The 19,793-nt window shown below is 39.7% G+C and overlaps 1 protein-coding gene and 2 non-coding genes across 5 annotated transcripts in view; 1 reads left to right on the top strand and 2 right to left on the bottom strand.

The window, feature by feature from the left end:
• LOC131721156 (zinc finger protein 436-like) overlaps nucleotides 1–9,583 on the top strand; it is a 134,822-nt gene extending 125,239 nt beyond the window's left edge. For 2 of the 3 annotated variants that reach the window (XM_059014440.1, XM_059014439.1), the window contains one exon: nucleotides 7,104–9,580. In XM_059014440.1, coding sequence (XP_058870423.1) covers nucleotides 7,139–8,827 — 1,689 coding nt within the window. In that variant the 5' untranslated portion in view covers nucleotides 7,104–7,138 and the 3' untranslated portion in view covers nucleotides 8,828–9,580. Of the gene's footprint in view, nucleotides 1–7,103 lie in introns of all 3 variants that reach the window. The other variant, XM_059014441.1, reaches the window with a different exon arrangement.
• Nucleotides 9,584–16,589: 7,006 nt separating this feature from the next.
• trnat-cgu (transfer RNA threonine (anticodon CGU)) lies at nucleotides 16,590–16,661 on the bottom strand. The gene has a single exon. It is a non-coding gene; the product is annotated as a tRNA-Thr (tRNA).
• A 1,500-nt stretch (nucleotides 16,662–18,161) lies between these two features.
• trnaq-cug (transfer RNA glutamine (anticodon CUG)) lies at nucleotides 18,162–18,233 on the bottom strand. The gene has a single exon. It is a non-coding gene; the product is annotated as a tRNA-Gln (tRNA).
• Nucleotides 18,234–19,793: the final 1,560 nt, after the last annotated feature.

Genomic DNA, 19,793 nt, shown 5'->3' with positions numbered 1-19,793 from the left:
AGCACATTACTTTATACTCTGAATTACTGCAGCACTTCATGACTGTCAGCACATTACTTTATACTCTGAATTACTGCAGCACTTCATGACTGTCACTACATTACTTTATACTCTGAATTACTGCAGCACTTCATGACTGTCAGCACATTACTTTATACTCTGAATTACTGCAGCACTTCATGACTGTCAGCACATTACTTTATACTCTGAATTACTGCAGCACTTCATCACTGTCAGCACATTACTTTATACTCTGAATTACTGCAGCACTTCATGACTGTCAGCACATTACTTTATACTCTGAATTACTGCAGCACTTCATGACTGTCAGTACATTACTTTATACTCTGAATTACTGCAGCACTTCATGACTGTCAGCACATTACTTTATACTCTGAATTACTGCAGCACTTCATGACTGTCACTACATTACTTTATACTCTGAATTACTGCAGCACTTCATGACTGTCAGCACATTACTTTATACTCTGAATTACTGCAGCACTTCATGACTGTCAGCACAATACTTTATACTCTGAATTACTGCAGCACTTCATGACTGTCACTACATTACTTTATACTCTGAATTACTGCAGCACTTCATGACTGTCAGCACATTACTTTATACTCTGAATTACTGCAGCACTTCATGACTGTCAGCACATTACGTTATACTCTGAATTACTGCAGCACTTCATGACTGTCAGCACATTACTTTATACTCTGAATTACTGCAGCACTTCATGACTGTCACTACATTACTTTATACTCTGAATTACTGCAGCACTTCATGACTGTCAGCACATTACTTTATACTCTGAATTACTGCAGCACTTCATGACTGTCACTACATTACTTTATACTCTGAATTTTTTGCCATAAAACATCTGCTGCAAATAAAGTATTTTTTGTTGTAGAGGAAAAAAAGAAAAGAGATGAGTCCCCTTTGGTTATATTATTATTATTATTTGTATTATTAATAGAGATGAGTGTCCTTTGGTTATATTATTATTATTTGTATTATTAATAGAGATGAGTGCCCTTTGTTTATATTATTATTATTTGTATTATTAATAGAGATGAGTGCTCTTTGTTTATATTATTATTATTTGTATTATTAATAGAGATGAGTGCTCTTTGTTTATATTATTATTATTTGTATTATTAATAGAGATGAGTGCCCTTTGTTTATATTATTATTATTTGTATTATTAATAGAGATGAGTGCCCTTTGGTTATATTATTATTATTTGTATTATTAATAGAGATGAGTGCTCTTTGTTTATATTATTATTATTTGTATTATTAATAGAGATGAGTGCCCTTTGTTTATATTATTATTATTTGTATTATTAATAGAGATGAGTGCTCTTTGGTTATATTATTATTATTTGTATTATTAATAGAGATGAGTGCTCTTTGGTTATATTATTATTATTTGTATTATTAATAGAGATGAGTGCCCTTTGTTTATATTATTATTATTTGTATTATTAATAGAGATGAGTGCTCTTTGGTTATATTATTATTATTTGTATTATTAATAGAGATGAGTGCTCTTTGGTTATATTATTATTTGTATTCTTGTTTGCGGTGCGGATGAAATGCCGCTGCCATTATTTGTTATTGTTTTGTATTTTGTATTTTAAAAACCTTGTAGGGATGCGTGACTGATCAGCTACTGATTATTTAACTAGCTGACAGTCATGCATCCTTATTAAACTCGTGCAGACTGTGGCCGAGGGGTAATAATTAATTAACAGCTAGTTAACCCCTCGGCCAGAATATAAAATACGTGCTGGCTGAAAACCAGCACGATACTTGTTTGGTTCCTTTTGTTTTGTGTTTGTTTAAGTCTTTTATTTCCTATTGTTTAATAAATGAACTGAACGCCGTAGCGTTTCAGTGTTGCCCCGCCAGTACCTGTTTGTTTTGGTTTTGTGTTTCTGGTGTGAAGTCATGCACTGCAAGCCATCTTGTTCACAGTCTCCTATTTAAAATAACACATCTGCAATCATTTCAGTCTTGAATGCAGAAAATAACTATAAACAGATGTGGCAATGAATTAACAAAGTGAAGTGAAACAAGTCAGTTTTGAGTTTTGTGCATTTTCAGATTAACACTTGAACCGCCGAAAGGTTCATTTGGCGTCTATTTTAAAACAGCTTCGATATGAAAATGAAAAACAATCGGATACAACTTCATATTTTTATTTATGAACACCATATATAACATTTGCACAGCAAAAACACTGTATATCACATATACATAAATATGAAAACTGTAATACACATTACACAATAAACTACTGTGTAAACAGGTGTAGAAAGTTGTATGCACATACAAAATTATAAAAAATAAATAACTAGTTCTAAAAATAAAACAAAAATATAACATAACAAGCGACATGAATGCGCTTTGAGGGAAACAGAGTTCAAAGGCACATCTATTACAGCTGTCTAATTAGTACAATCCACACAGAAAACACACTGTTCAACTTTACCAGTGCATGTGCCACAGACTGCCTGTTCTCAACGGGCGCAGGCTTCCAGTGTTTTGTTTCTGTTGCATTTAGCAGCCTGGCCTTGTCTTTTCCTTCGTGTGCCAGTGGGTGCAGCGCTGGCTGAAGGTTGAGGGGCATTTGCAAGCCGGATTGCACTTCTCTGATCAAAATGTTTCTGCTGCAGCTCCAGGGCTAGCTGCAGAATGAAGTTCCTCCGGGAGATTGTGTTCCCGGTGCACTCCTTGTACAAAACAAAAGCCAGGTCCAAAACATAAGAAAAACAGCCACAGGCCACCTGCGAGAACCACCTTTGATAGAATACTGCCGTGCTATTTGATCAAGTACATCCACACCATACTCCGTTGTGTTGTAAAGTGAAACACTCTCTGGCTTTCGTTTAGCTTTGTCCTGATGGTCACTGATTTATGCAGAGAGCTTAGAATTAATAATAATAATAATAATAATAATAATAATAATAATAATAATAATAATAATAGTAGTAATAATAATATATGATGTGTAGAATGACTTTCATCAGTGTTTCAAGCAACAGGATTATAATAGGCGGTTGTATTGTAATGTTTTACTGTTCTGTATTTAATATGCATTTTTTGTAAATGGCCCCAACATTTAATCTCAACCTTGTGGGATAAGCCATTACAAAGAAACATTTCAAGAATAATGTCTCATATAAGATTGTTAGTGATATGAGCGAGTTTCTGAAAATTTGCTCGGTGATTTCATTTCCTGCAAAGGGTGAAAGTGCTATTTTAATGATATTTCTGTAAGTTTCAGTAGTTTGACATGTACAAAAACAGCTGACAGCAGTTACATCATTATATAATAATTGGATTGTTAGGGAACTTGTAAATAAATGACCTTCCTGCTTGAAAAATCATACTGTTAGTTGGATAGGAAAATGTTTATTTGCATGTAAATCATTTTATTATGTGAAGATTGGAACTAAGTTTTAGGCTGCCAATAATCAGGATAAAAATTAGAATTAATAGTAGAAGATGCTGAACTGGAAAATGCTGCCAATCTGTCTGCGGGGTAGGTTTTCTCTGGAGGGTTCCCAGCCCAGAATAAAGAAAAGGAGACTCTCGCTCTCTAAACTAGGAGGGCTATCCTTGACTGCTCTTGAGAAATATTATTTGGCTGCAAGGCTATATTTGGTGCAATACTGGATTTTCAAAAATTTTAATGCCGGTTGTACCCGGTTGTACCCACATGAAACCATTTTGAAAACTATCTGACTATTCATTCCTACCTGGTCCAAAAAACAGCAAAACAGCTGCTATAAATCATTCACATGTGAACGATGATGTCATGGTGACGGTAGACGCCCATTTTAAGGCGTTTTAAACAACCATTGGTTGTTTACCAAATGACTGACATCTCCAAAGGCTCCAACAACCAATCAGGGATGGTTTTATATACTTTCAAAACAAAAGTAGTTAGACAGAAAGCTAGATGAGTTAGTTTATTTATTTTTTTCTCTGTCTGGAGATTTGGCGATCACAAGTACAAGCTTACCAGAAAACAAAATATTCATAGGATAAACATCACAGATGACCGTCCAATCAAAATGCATTTCACTGAAGCCCCAGCCCAAGAGAAATACATTTTATTATGAGGTGCAGCATTTCAGTATCTTAGGTTTCGGTTTAGACGACTGGTATATACCATGATTTTAAAGTGCAGCATTACTAGAGAGCAGATTAAATTTCTTTACAGTACCAGGAATGCTTACCGACTGTGGCAAAGTGGTTTGCAGTGTACAGGTGCAGGAGTGATGAGGTGTGTAATTATCAGACAGAGATTTGTAATCCAGTTGGAAGTCATTTATTTTTAACAATCCAGGTCTGGTGACCAAATAATGATCCCTGGCAATACACAGCAATGTGTAGAGCACGGGGTAAATAATAACGGGTTTGCAGTCTCAAATAAAACACACACGTATCCCTCCTACAATATAAATACATGGTCACCAGTCCTGGGTGCATGCTGTAGTGCTCGTGGTGGGTTGTACAGGTTTATCAGTGACAATAGTGCAGTGCTGTTCCAGGTTTTGTGCTGGCCCTTGGCAACAGCTCTGGAATGTGTTAGCCATCTATTAATACAACAACCAACAAGGCTCCCGAGTGGCGCATCCAGTAAAGGCACTCCTCGCAGGATGTGCCCTATAGCCTGGAGATCGCTGGTTCGAATCCAGGCTATGTCACAGCTGACCGTGACCGAGAGTTCCTAGGGGGCGGCGCACAATTGGCTGAGCGCTGCCCGGGTAGGGAGGGCTTAGGTCGGCAGGGGAATCCACGGCTCACCGCGCATCAGCGACCCCTGTGGCCGATAGGGCGCCTGTGGCTCTGCAGCGGAGCCGCCAGATCTGTGTTGTCCTCCGGCACTATAGGTCTGGTAGCATTGCTGTGGATCTGCAGTGCGAAAAATGACGGCTTGGAAGGAGCACGTTTCGGAGGACGCGTGTTTCAGCCTCCGTTTCCTGAGTCGGCCGGGGGGTTGCGAGCGTTGAGCCGGGGATACAGATAATAATTGGACATGCTAAATTGGGGTGAAAACCGGGGTAAAAATAATTGGCGACGACTAAATTAAAAAAAAAATAAATAAAAAATAAAAAAAATACAACAACCAACAATTATAGGCAAAACAAAACACTCACGATAAGTTATCACGATACTGCACAGGTCCTTCCAGGTTATTTTCTCGTAACCAAAGCAAAGGAACAGATTGCGATTCTCCGTCCCCATTCATGCCGTCACACATGACCCCTTGGTAAACAAGTGCAGCTGCCCCTCCAATCTGCGACTGCCACGTCTTTTCCCTTCCAGGTCAATGAGTTAATTAACCAGAGTTCCACCCCCTTTCTAGCTGGCCGACTTCCGTTGAACCCTGGGAAAGAACTGTCGGGCCAGCCCGTCCAAGGTACAACTCTGTTCTCGCTACTTATCGCACTGACAGGTCAGGAGGGAGATTTACCACCAAGAATCACTGTGTTTCTCTGACACCGACCCAAAAGAAAACTTCAATTTTTATTACAGAAAGTGTTGATGAGTTGACAGACCTATCTGATGTTGAATTTCTTCACATTACGCACCCATCGAACAATTTGGTGTAAAATGATCCTGAAACACAAGCTGAACGTCATGTTACGTCAGTCCGACTTCAAACAGGTAGAATGTTCACCGGAGCGGAAGGGTTGAAAGCAGCAAGAGATGGTGCCTCCCTTCCAAATCGAGGCAGATCATTCCACACCTGTGGGGCTCTGAAGCTGAACGCTCTGCCACCTGCCTGCTTTCTCTGTGTCCTTGGAATACTTGTCATGGGTAAGAAAATACATGGGAGTTACTGTTTACATTTCCATGTGAGACGAGTTGTCAGACAGATGTGTAAATGAAGACAATAACACCTGTTTCTTGAAACATCTGATTTGCATGTTCTCAATGCTCCGCTCCATTTCTGATGACAGAATTAAATCTTAATTGGCACGGAATGACCACCTTGGAGTAGAAACACACAAATGATTCAAATGACAGGCTTGCTGTTGATTTAAACACTTCCGCCTCTGTGTTTTGGGAGGGGAAATGTCTTCACACAAGGGGTGGTTGATATGATGTCATCGGGCACGCACTGCAGTTCAGGGGCTATGTGCGCGCATACTGGGCCAAAGCCAGCCTAGGTCTGTGCTCAAGTGTAAACGGGCTCAAATGATAGGACTCTTAATCTGATAGACCCTGTGACAAAGCACGAATGAATCTGAATCAACAATCTCCCTCTCGACCTGTGAGAGCACTGTACAGCAGGAATTGCGTGCCCCGTACTGAATGTTTCGGCAGTTCATTCCGGGGGCAGTCGGAAGCCGGCCATTCAGGAAAGGGATGGCGTCACGGTACCAGGAGTCCCCGCCCTAGTACGGTAAGCAAAGTTTCATTCATGAATTGGAAGAGACGTGATTGAACTAGCTATCGGAGGGGGCGGGGCTGAGGGTACCTTAGGGGGATGTGATGTCATAATCGGTTCCTTTGTTGTGGTTGATGGGAGGAAACGAGGACTGTTTGGAGCGAGGGTTAAGTGCTTTGTGTTTGTTTTGCAACCGTGTGTCTCTTATCATTCTCAGAATAATTAAGCACAGATCTAGGAGCTGCAGCCTGGGGCCAGCGATTCACTCGGACTTTACTGCACCTGCACTTAATCAAGCATCACTGTTTCCAGCACCGCACCTGCACTACAAGCACGCACTGTCCGGAGACGTGACTGTGTTTGTGTTGTGTTTGTAGTTTTTGTGATTATTATTTTGGGACTGCAACCCCTTGTTTTGGCTGTATTATTTGAGCCCGGTTTTGTGCTGGCAATACCCATTGCTGGGTAGAGCCAGCTTTATTATTTAATTTTTGTTCAAGAAATAAAAAGGAACTTGAACCGTGAACTTTGGGTTTGTCCTTGTCTGGAGCACCTGCATCACCCTTTCACTACGCACTACAACCCACACGTTCACAGACCCTGAGTCAGTTCAGGTCAGAGTTGTAAGTGTAAACACACCGATAGAGAACAGATCGTAATACTTCATTTCATTTTCTGCTTTCAGGACTGCCTTATCCTGGTGAAAGCCAAGGAACAACGATGGAGTCTGTTTACATTAAACAGGAGGAGGTTGTGGAACTGGTACCTATCTGCATTAAACAGGAGATGCCTGAACTGGAGCCTGTCCACATTAAAGAAGAGACTGAACTGGAGTCCGTCCACATTAAAGAAGAAGAGACTGAACTGGAGTCCGTCCACATTAAAGAAGAAGAGACTGAACTGGAGCCTGTCCACATTAAAGAAGAGACTGAACTGGAGTCCGTCCACATTAAAGAAGAAGAGACTGAACTGGAGCCTGTCCACATTAAAGAAGAGACTGAACTGGATGTCCACATTAAAGAAGAAGAGACTGAACTGGAGCCTGTCCACATGAAAGAAGAGACTGAACTGGAGCCTGTCCACATTAAAGAAGAGACTGAACTGGAGCCTGTCCACATTAAAGAAGAGACTGAACTGGAGCCTGTCCACATTAAAGAAGAAGAGACTGAACTGGAGCCTGTCCACATTAAAGAAGAAGAGACTGAACTGGAGCCTGTCCACATTAAAGAAGAGACTGAACTGGAGCCTGTCCACATTAAAGAAGAGACTGAATTGGAACCTGTCCACATTAAAGAAGAGACTGAATTGGAACCTGTCCACATTGAAGGGGAATCTGCTGACTTGTTGTTTAAGGATACAGAAAATATATCCCGGCCAAAGTTATCACATCAGTGTAATGAATGTGGAAAGAGCTTCAGCCAGCCAGGAAGCCTAAAAACACACCAGCACATTCACACTGGAGAGAAGCCGTATCACTGTACTGAATGTGGAAAGAGCTTCCGTCAGTTAGCAGTCCTAAAAATACACCAGCGACTACACACTGGAGAAAAGCCGTATCACTGTACTGAATGTGGAAAGAGTTTCATGGAGTCAGGAAGCCTAAAAAGACACCAGCGAATTCACACTGGAGAGAAGCCGTATCACTGTTTTAAATGTGGGAAAAGCTTCACTGACAAAGGAACACGAAACAAACACCAGCGAATTCACACTGGAGAGAAGCCGTATCACTGTTTTGAATGTGGGAAGAGCTTCAGTGCGTCAGGAAGCCTAAAAACACACCAGCGACTTCACACTGGAGAGAAACCATATCAATGTACTGAATGTGAAGAAAGCTTCACTAACAAAGGAAAACTAAAAAAACACCAGAGAATTCACACTGGAGAGAAGCCACACCACTGTAGTGAATGTGGTAAGAGCTTCAATGTGTCAGGAAAACTAAAAATACACCAGCGAATTCACACTGGAGAGAAGCCATATCAATGTACTGAATGTGGGGAGAGCTTCAGTGAGTCAGGAAGCCTAAATAGACACCAACTCATTCACACTGGAGAGAAACCGTATCGCTGTGTTGAATGTGGGGAGAGCTTTAGGCAGTCAGGAATCCTAAAAACACACCAGCGAATTCACACTGGAGAGAAGCCATATCAATGTAATGAATGTGGGGAGAGCTTCAGTGAGTCAGGAAGCCTAAATAGACACCAACGCATTCACTCTGGAGAGAAGCCGTATCACTGTGTTGAATGTGGGGAGAGCTTTAGGCAGTCAGGAATCCTAAAAACACACCAGCGAATTCACACTGGAGAGAAGCCATATCAATGTAATGAATGTGGGGAGAGCTTCAATGTGTCAGGAAACCTAAAAAGACACCAGCGAATTCACACTGGAGCCAGCCTCCCTCCCAGTCCCTGACCTCTCCACCCTGCTTGTTTGAGTGTGTGGAGAGCTGACTGATTCCTTGTCTCTCTCTCTCACCCTGCAGTAAATGAAGGGGGTCCCCAGGAGTGAGAGCCAGCCTGAATCCAGGGACACTGAGAAGGGGAGCGTGTCAAACTGAAGGAGACAGACCCATTCTTTCAGAATGAACTGCATTGGAAATTAATCTCACTTATCATGCTGTGAGGATTTATGCCAAGCTTGTTTCTGTGAACACATTAAACAAAGATGCCAAAAACACACCATATTTTTAAAATACCATTACTGTACCAGTGTCGGTGAGAACAGAAGTGAATTATTTATAAGAAACTAAAACTAAGAATCTCTTCATGGGTGTGGCAGCAGTGTGCCCTTCATATTACTAGAATGGCCTGTAAGCTATTGCACCAGTGCAAGCACAAGCTGAAACAACCTTTATTTTTTTTATATCACGTGGTGCACACTTTGCACTGGAGCAAGTGCTGTTTTGGGTTTGAATGAACTTGACTGCTTTGAGTGTTTAAAGGGCACATATAGACCTTTTATTTTATTGTGTTACATGTTCCCATGTGTTTACGTAAGGTGTGTATTGTTTTTATTTTTTTATACATTTTGACCACTTTTTTTAAACTTTTAAATTACATTTGCTGCCTCAAGATGGCTTCCCATGTACCTGCATGGACCTCTCAGAACTACATTTCCCATCATCCTCCTGCTCACATTTGTAACTGAGATTAATTTACCAGTGAGCAGGAGGATGATGGGAAATGTAGTTCTGAGAGGTCCTTGTGACAGGGAATGCAATTTAAAAGTTTAAAAAAGTGGTCAAAATATAAAAATAAAACAACAAATTAAACAATACACTCACCTTCTGTAAGCAGTTGTAGCAACACATGGGAACATGCGACCCAATCAAATAAAAAGGTCCTTATGCACCCTTTAAGTACTGAGAACCTCCAAGCTTGTTGTATACTGGAGCCCTGCTTCAATGCAGTGGGATTGAAATACAATTCCTATCATTTTTATTGTGTAAATTGCGTGTGCAATTATGACAGACCCACAATATTAGAGCTGTATAAATATACTGTAAAGCTTGAAAGGTTTGCAAGTAAAAGATTCATAAAAGTTGCTTTTACTCAAATCTGCAATACATACATGTTGCAACATTACCATTATTACTACATTCATTGTAAAGTTTATGAATAATTGATCTAAACAATCTGCAGTATGAAGTTGCCTCAGACTGTTTGACAGTAACAGAGCTGGTGCTTTTGTGGAATCACCATGAGCTGTTTATTCCTTTTGGGCAAAATCTGGCTTGTTTGCTTGTATTTTGTATCAGTATGATATCATTAGAGTGACAATGCAGTACATCCTAAGGCAGGCTTAGTTATTTATAAAGGATTTCATTGACATTGAGTTTGAGTTCCTGTATGTTTTCCAGTATCTGTGTGTATAAAGGGCACATTATTATGTTTCCATTACCTCTGTATGTAAAAGGTTTGTCATTGTTTAAACTGTCAATGATTCCTGAGATACAGATCTGCAGTGGAACTGAACAAACACAAGGGAGACATTGAAAAAGGGGAAGATGCTGCTGTTTGTGGTGAATATTCCCTGAATATGATATTAATACATGAAAGTGTATTATAAATGTAACTGGACAGATTAATGCAATCTCTGTGTCTTGAAGAAAAAGGGCTCCTTTCCTGCAGACACACTGAACTGTGTGACCCCTGAACTAGGTGAGCAGGACTGGGTGGCATCTGGACTGGATTAGGCTGAAAGGACAGTTGAATTCTGTACAGATAATTCACAGCGGCAACAAGAAGCGGTTTGACGCGAGGAAGACATAAAGCATCGATGTCCTAGCGGAAAAGGACATTAAACATCAAAGGACTGAGTTTTAATGTGCAAGATGCACAAATGACCTAATGCAGATAGCAACCTAGCATAGAGAAATGCTATAAATATTCAAGCAAAACTAAACATGTTGTGCTCCACTTTGATTGCTAAACCAATTGCTGTAACTCTGCTATGCCAAGCTGCAACTCCGGGACTGTGACTGAGAACACGACCCAAAAAGGGAAGGCAAGCTAGTAAACGAGCAAATGCAGAGAGACTGAGTTTGCTGTAAGCCAGTATAGTTCCAGTTGCGTTTTCCTCTCATGAAACTAAATTAATTAATTGTAACACTATCACGTACAATTGAAATGTTAATTGTTTAGTTTGCACACCTTGTGTGTGAAATAACGTTTTAGTGAAACTTGATTAAGTAACTATAAGTAATCTATCTCATAGTTGGATGAAGAATGTATTTTAAAGTAAACTTGCTATATCGATAAACAATTTACTATTAGTAAGCTTAGTGTGATCTATTGTAAGATTGTCTGAACCATTTCAGTTTAGGCTGTGTGTGTGTGTCTGTGTGTGTGTGTGTGTGTATGTGTGTGTGTGAGAGTGTAAGCAGTGTCATATTTCACTGGTCCTGCTAGATGTTTTAACACAGGCTGAGAGCTTTGACTGACTGGAATAGACTACAGATATATGATCAAAGGTTTTGCCTCACTCTATAGAATGAACTAATTTTGCTTCATAAAGTCGAATGAAACCTGCTGAATAATGTTACGTTAACATATTGAATTACAGTGATTTGTAGTTTTGCATATACTGAATGAAAAAGTGACCGAAATTGAAATAAATTGACATTTTGAAATCTGTGATGAAGTACTGTACTACTATTATGACATCCAGTAGACTTTTGTGATATCCTTGTGTAGTTTCTTTGATTACACAATGTTAAATAAAAGTTCTGAATTGTACCAAAAATTCTAGGTGATGCTAAACTTTTGTCTGAGCTGTACATATACATCAGCACTGCCATTAAAATAGAATGTTTAAATCTTTATATATAGTGTATCAATTGCATTCTATAAGACAGTGTGAAGTGTAGATCATGCTATTAAAAGAGAACACCTTTACACATTTCACTATTCAGAAGCCACTAATAAACTTTGCATTGATTTTACACTGAACTGTTGTGAAGTGTTTTTTCTTTATTGCTTTACTGCTCGGCTCCACTATTTGTGCTGCCTGTCTAGGAGAAGAGAAGTCTATTAATCCAAACAGCATGCAGATTGATTTAGATTGGATCAGGAGCAATGGATCCTCAAACAGGTTTGCACTGTACAGGGATGTCATGCATGCGGAAATGGAAAAAACAACAAACAAAATCCAGCATTACTTTAAAACATTAAGGTCACAGAAAATGACTGACAAATATTTAATTTAAAAAAAAAACCTTAAAGTATAAATATTTATTTATTTTTTCATATATATATATATATATATATATATATATAGATGTCCCTTGTTATGCACGGTCTGCACTGTGGTGGTAAATATAAAACAGAGCTGCCCTTGTGTTGCTGTTTTAATTGGTGTTGAGGTAAATCCCACTACAGGGTGCTTCATGTGGACAGCCTTTGGAAACACATTTAGAAGCACACTGCTGCAGTTTGATTACTAGAACATGTATTTTTAATGGTGTGAGGGTGAAATGATGCAAACAGTAACATGTAACAATAATAATCCTGGTTTGTTACCTTCAGTGTTTCGTTGTGTTGGAACCCAAGGGCTGAAACTGAAATGTATAGAAGGGGTTCAGACTGATACAAATGAACAAGGAAATGTCACTTACACTAACAAGGACCATATTGGAAAAGGAAGCATAATGACACCACAGAAATCTAATAGCGGTGTTATTAATGTGCAAGAATAAACTGGATTGCTGGACTGCATTGAAAAAAATAAAAGTAAAAATTCTGCCATCTACTGGTCACTTTTATGAACTGATTCAAATATTAAATTCAGAATCTTTAACAAAAAAGCCACATTTGTATTTGAACTGGTTTCTCCTTAATATGTTTGAAATCATGTTTAAATATACTTTCAATGAAGTGTACCTTTGTTTCCTTCACTAGTTTTATTCTGCTGGTTTCATTTTAAACACTGAGGGAGACCTCAATTCCAAACTCGTGCTGTGGAACGTCACACAGGGTTTTTAATATTGTTAAGTGAAAGAAACACATTTTTTATTTTGCTACAGGATATCTGGTACTATACTAGGTTAACATAAATACCAGTTTACAAGCCTTGCTTTCAGATAGTGAAATGGGCAGCAGTGTGGAGTAGTGGTTAGGGCTTTGGATTCTTGACCGGAGGGTCGTGGGTTCAATCCCAGGTGGGGGGGGGACACTGCTGCTGTACCCTTGAGCAAGGTACTTTACCTAGATTGCTCCAGTAAAAACCCAACTGTATAAATGGGTAATTGTATGTAAAAATAATGTGATATCTTGTAACAATTGTAAGTCGCCCTGGATAAGGGGGTCTGCTAAGAAATTAATAATAATAATAATAATAATAATAATAATAATAATAATAATAATAATAGTGTTGCACTTCCTTGATCACCTGGGGGGTGAAATTGTCCCCTCCCCTTGAACGACTTCTTTCACAGTATCTTAAACTGTATTCCTGTAATCTCATAGTGCTGTATACATCTGTGAAAGAGAACCGAAGCAAATAATATATGAGTTATATATAATAATTATAAAAAAAAAAAAAAAAAAAAAAAAAAAAAAAACACTGTTCTCCTTGAACTAAACTAACACACTGTAACACATTTTCAGATTTGGAGTGGCTGGTGACGGCTCTCACCTGAAGAGAAGAAAGGACACATTCACTGCAGCTCACCCAGCAGAGAAAACTAGTGATGGGTACAAAGCCTCACCCGCTTCGACTCATCTCGAACCATTAGAAGCAAACCGTGTTGTGAATCAAAGGTTCAATTGGTTCGCATGAAGCAATACATCACGTGACACAAACGCCTGCAGTTCTACGGATCCTCTGAAGCTGCAGACGCTCGGGGTGTTCAGTCACGCACGCTCACAGAGTAAAATCTTGCTGACGGTGTCGTAGCTTCACTATCGAAACGTTTTGATGGTATATTTACAAAAGAAGACACAAACCACCAATACAACGCTTTAATTCGAATCAGTAATGCTTCGTTGACGTAGGTTAGAAATATCTATATAGTAGCGATCTGTGTATTGTTTGCGTACTGTATTCGCTCTTGTCTCCCCTGTCTGGGTGCTGTTATTACCGCTGTATTGTGTTCCTCCCCTCGTCTGTATTCCCTGTAGCTGCGGGTTCGCTCTGTCTCTGTGGCTGTGCGAGCTGTCCTGCACGCAGGGTGCGCCCTGCTCCCTGTCATTGGCTGTTAGTTGTGTGTGCCCATTGGTCCTGGTGTGCGGCTGGGGACCAATGGGATAGCTGTTCGCTCCGGCACCTGATTAGCATAATGGTGCGGAGGTAAGTTATAAAAGGGGGCGTTGCACGCTCGTTGTGGTCGTTCCAGGGGAAGCAGCTAGAGCAGTGTGTTCTGTAGGGTGCTGAGAGAGATCATAAATAAAGCTTTGAACCTGAACCTGGGGAGTTTAATTATTGTTAATTATTATAAAAAAATAACTGTAATGATTATTTGAGATGTTTTCCAGAAATAATTGTTAGTAAAATGTGTTTTCAAACCTTTGTCAAAGAAGCCTTGAATTCAATATTATTTTATTGTGATACATCAACAAAATTAATATAATTTATAAATATTAAATTGCTATACTATTAAAAACCCACCATTACACCTTAAAGCACCATATCTTGTTGATGTTTGTGTTATTACTGTGGGATCTGTGACGGCTCTATGAGTTTAGTGAGATAAAGTAATCAACCTCAATCTAGCGGTCCAGTTTTGTGTCTGCCAAATCATATATGGAATATGCATTTTTTTTAAATAAAAATATATATGGATGTATATTTAGAAATCTTTGCATTCAAGTATGTTTCACTGAAATGTAATAAAATAAACATTATTATGATGTTGTGTTTCTATATATTATGCTCTTTAAAAACACTTCTTTTTTCACTTCACTTCATGTCCAATAGGCTTTAATTGACTTGGGGTTACACTTCAAGTATGCTGTATGCTTAAAAATAATCTGTAATAATCTAGCCATCCGAGAGACACCGATGAGACACTGAACTAATGACCCATTAATGCTATGCCTGATACTAGAATGCCTATGAGTTTTGGAGAGGGGCTTCAACTGATTCAACTACATTAGCGTGGAGCTTCAAATCATACACGGGGTTCATTGCCTCAATGAGGCTTCAAATCATACACGGCGCTCATTGAGGCTTCGGATCAGTCACATGATGCAGTGATTCACTACTTCAGGTGATTCAAATGACCACTGCTTCATGTGAAGCAAACAAATGACGTAACCCGCCTCTAACCTTCTGAAGCAAACAGTGTTCCACATGAAGCAACACATCACGTGATCTGACTGAACCAGAATCAATACAATGCTTCGTTGAAATATAGCCTAGATTACTCCTGGAAGGAAGCATGTATTATTTCTTTCTCTCTTTTCAATTAGTTTATTTAAAAATATCAGCAAATATGATTCTTTTAGTTTTGCATTTTGGAAAATGTAATTATTTTTTAAAATCTAAAACAAGTTCACACACGCACACGCGCACACTTCCTCACAGGAGCAGGGATTTGATCCTGCGCTTCACAAGCATTTCTAATTACATGAGTTACTCACTTGTTGCGCCACTGGGAAACTGGCTAATAAATGAAATATCAAATATCTTACTTGTTTCAACGCTAATTTTCCAGCCGAGTACATCAGGTCAGATATGTCTCCCTTTCTAAAGCAACTTGATCGTGTTTTCGATTGTACAACAATTTTACATTTCAAGTATGATAATGCGTATGCATGGCTGGCTTTTTTGTTGGGTAATCACATGTGTGGTTGATATATAAACAGATAACAGAGACATTATGAAATGTAACTTCATTTTGTAAGTCACAAATGACACTGACAGAGCCTGTAAAAAGCGTGCTTTACGGTGTCTATCATGTACTTTAGGCTACAGATCATGATTTCTAAATGCCAAGTTCCAGTGTGGAGTAGTGGTTAGGACTCTGGATTCTTGACCGGAGAGTCATGGGTTCAATCCCAGGTGGGGGACACTGCTGCTGTACCCTTGAGCAAGGTACTTTAAGAAAATACTGACCAACAGAACCAAAGATTCTAGTTTGTTTAATATAAATGGTGTGGATATCAAACTGCTTGCACACCCTGGTATGTTTTGACGTTGACCAACATGTGGAATCACATGATTGGTAGTTGTCCAGTTATTTAGCTTTTCTGTTTGAATAGTCGCTGCACACCCTAAAAAGTGGAAGAAGAAGAATTTCACCTTAGTTTGACGACTTATATTTCATTGTGTATAAGAGGTATGTACGCTTTTTGTCACATTTGAGGTAAGAAAGTTTCGCAATCAAGGAAATGTGCCCATTAGTGGACACATTCAAATAGACAATTGACCTCTAAGACGTTAGGTTTTTAATCAAATTAGTTTCTTTACAAATGACATACAAGGTAAAAAAATCACGCGCCTTGACAGGTTGCATTCCTGAAACTGACAGCTCGGCACCGTTGGTTGTGCTTGATAGGAAATGGTGTTGTTGGAGTCGGGGTATAGCTCAGTGGTAGAGCATTTGATTGCAGATCCAAAGGTCCCCGGTTCAAATCCGAATACTCTGTTTTTTAAAATAAAAGACAAGTTGCATTTTTTATTTCAGCTGCAAAGGTACAAACAACTAACAAATAGTGTTTTAAAGACCGCAACAAGGTACGGACGGGGATTGAACCCGTGATCTTCGGTTTACGAGACCGACGCCTTACCACTTGGCCACCGCACCCTTCATGACTGCAAATGAAATCGGAAGCTTGGACTCTATTGAGAAGGCTGCCCGGAAAGACAATCTGCCTGGAAACCAACCTTACAGTTAACAGCTGAATGCCAAGGATGGGCAAAATAGTCTCGGAAACTCTTTAAATAGAAAACATTGGTCTCCATATTTATTTAAAATACAAATAGAAAATAGGTTGCCAGACATGTATTTTAAATATAAATGAGTAAATACTATTTTGCAAATAGTATTTTTTTAAAACACTTGACACCATCATCTACCGGCTGTAGTATACACCCATTTTTTATTTATTGTTTTCATAATAATGAACTGAAAGTTTCAGTACTGCCTCAGTCCACAAGCCTGTCAGTAACCGTATTTTGATCCAAAAGAACTGGTACTTCTATAGCAATAATTACAGTAGTTTTAGGCTGTCTTTGAAAATGAATTAATCTGGAGTTAAGAATCGTACATCTTTTACCAGAAACATTTAGTTTTACATTAAATGGATTTCATATTAGAGTGAAGCTATGGTCGCATTGCTGAGTAAGGAATGACCATAAAACAAGGCACATGCTAATTCTGAGGACACACTCGTTTTAGGTGTTGACTCTATTATTTGCAGCAGCAGCGATGCAATTTTAAAGCTTTTCACCATTTTTCAACTTATTATTTAAATTAATACAAAAATGCAGTTTCTGCTCAATTTGTAATGAAGCAGTACTTGTTATATGATCCTGACAGTAATCATAATATAATCAGAGCCTTCTGAGGACACAGACGCCGTTACCCACAGTGACTTACAGTCGTAAACAAAAATACATTTCAAGAATCACAGTTCAAGTATTCATACATATAAGAGCAAGATAAAATACAATGACTTCAGTTCTAGTAAGTACAAGTATATGACAAAATACGATTCAGTAATCAGAGCAGATAACAGTGTCAGTGATAGTTACATCAGGATAGGATTAAATGCAAAATACTACAGATTGAATAACACTTGTGCAGATTACAGTAAAGTAAATGCAGTAGAATAAGGAGCAGATAAGAGCAAGTAAAGCACATTAAGGGAGAGTGATAAAGTGTCCAGAGGGAAAATAGGAGTTCTGCAGGTGCTGTCTGAAGAGGTGAGTCTTGAGGAGGCGCTGGAAGGTGGTCAGAGACTGGGCAGTCCTGACATACAGGAGGCCGCACACCCTTCGTCTTTCTGGAGCTCCGCCACGATCTGAAATAACAAATGGATACGTCATGTGAATATGCTGTATATCTAAACATAGCGATGGTTCCCTCTTTCACCAGAACACTGGGAGTCTCTGTAAGTCACCTTGGATAAAGGCGTCTGCTAAATAAACAAATAATAATAATAAATAATGAAACACAGACGTTTTAGGTGTTAACACTAATATTTGCAGCTTTTGTAAAAATAAACTTACGGTTCAAGTGGGGTCGCTGGAAACAGTCAAATTGACAATATTTTCTTTTTTAAATGAAGTATAACCCTTAGTTAGGATCCACCGAGATTTGAACTCGGATCGCTGGATTCAGAGTCCAGAGTGCTAACCATTACACCATGGAACCGACGGTGATGTCCCCACTTTCTCTCTCGTTCCTCTCTTTCTCTCTTGTTCCCCTCTTTCTCTATCTCCTCTTTCTCTCTCCCCCTCTTTCTCTATCACTCCCCTCTTCCTCTCTCGTTCCTCTCTTTCTCTATCACTCCCCTCTTCCTCTCTCATTCCTTTCTTTCTCTATCACTCCACTCTTTCACTCTCGTTCCTCTCTTTCTCTATCACTTCCCTTTCTCTCTCGTTCCCCTCTTTCTCTCTCCTTCCCCTCTTTCTCTATCACTCCCCACTTTCTCTCTCGTTCCCCTCTTTCTCTCTCGTTCCTCTCTTTCTCTATCATTCCCCACTTTCTCTCTCGTTCCCCTCTTTCTCTCTCCTTCCCCTCTTTCTCTCTCCTTCCCCTATTTCTCTATCACTCCCCTCTTTCTCTCTCGTTCCCCTCTTTCTCTCTCGTTCCTCTCTTTCTCTATCACTCTCCTCTTTCTGTCTCATTCCCCTCTTTCTCTATCACTTCCCTCTTTCTCTCTCGTTCCCCTCTTTCTCTCTCCTTCCCCTCTTTCTCTATCACTCCCCTCTTTCTCTCTCCTTCCCCTCTTTCTCTCGTTCCTCTCTTTCTCTATCATTCCCCTCTTTCTCTATCACTCCCCTCTTTCTCTCTCGTTCCCCTCTTTCTCTCTCATTCCTCTCTTTCTCTATCATTCCCCACTTTCTCTCTCGTTCCCCTCTTTCTCTCTCGTTCCCCTCTTTCTCTCTCCTTCCCCTCTTTCTCTATCACTCCCCTCTTTCTCTCTCGTTCCTCTCTTTCTCTCTCGTTCCACTTTTTCTCTATCACTCCCCTCTTTCACTCTCGTTCCTCTTTTTCTCTATCACTCTCCTCTTTCTCTCTCGTTCCCCTCTTTCTCTATCACTTCCCTCTTTCTCTCTCGTTCCCCTCTTTCTCTCTCCTTACCCTCTTTCTCTATCACTCCCCTCTTTATCTCTCGTTCCCCTCTTTCTCGTTCCTCTCTTTCTCTATCATTCCCCACTTTCTCTCTCGTTCCCCTCTTTCTCTCTCGTTCCCATCTTTCTCTCTCGTTCCCCTCTTTCTTTATCACTCCCCTCTTTCTCTCTCCTTCCCCTCTTTCTCTATCATTCCCCACTTTCTCTCTCGTTCCCCTCTTTCTCTCTCGTTCCTCTCTTTCTCTATCACTCTCCTCTTTCTCTCTCGTTCCTCTCTTTCTCTATCACTCTCCTCTTTCTGTCTCGTTCCTCTGTTTCTCTATCACTTCCCTCTTTCTCTCTTGTTCCCCTCTTTCTCTATCGTTCCTCTCTTACTCTATCACTCCCCTCTTTCTCTCTCGTTCCTCTCTTTCTCTATCACTCCCCTTTTTCTCTCTCGTTCCCCTCTTCCTCTTTCATTCCTCTCTTTCTCTATCACTCCCCACTTTCTCTCTCGTTCCCCTCTTTCTCTCTTGTTCCTCTCTTTCTCTATCACTCCCCTCTTTTTCTCTCGTTCCCCTCTTTCTCTCTCATTCCCCTCTTCCTCTCTCATTCCTCTCTTTCTCTATCACTCCCCTCTTTCTCTCTCGTTCCCCTC

Source organism: Acipenser ruthenus, chromosome 48 (assembly GCF_902713425.1).
Source record: "Acipenser ruthenus chromosome 48, fAciRut3.2 maternal haplotype, whole genome shotgun sequence".
NCBI classification, from domain to species: domain Eukaryota; kingdom Metazoa; phylum Chordata; class Actinopteri; order Acipenseriformes; family Acipenseridae; genus Acipenser; species Acipenser ruthenus.
Note: the sequence above shows the minus strand (reverse complement) of the source record. Positions and strands in the feature narration are given on the sequence as shown.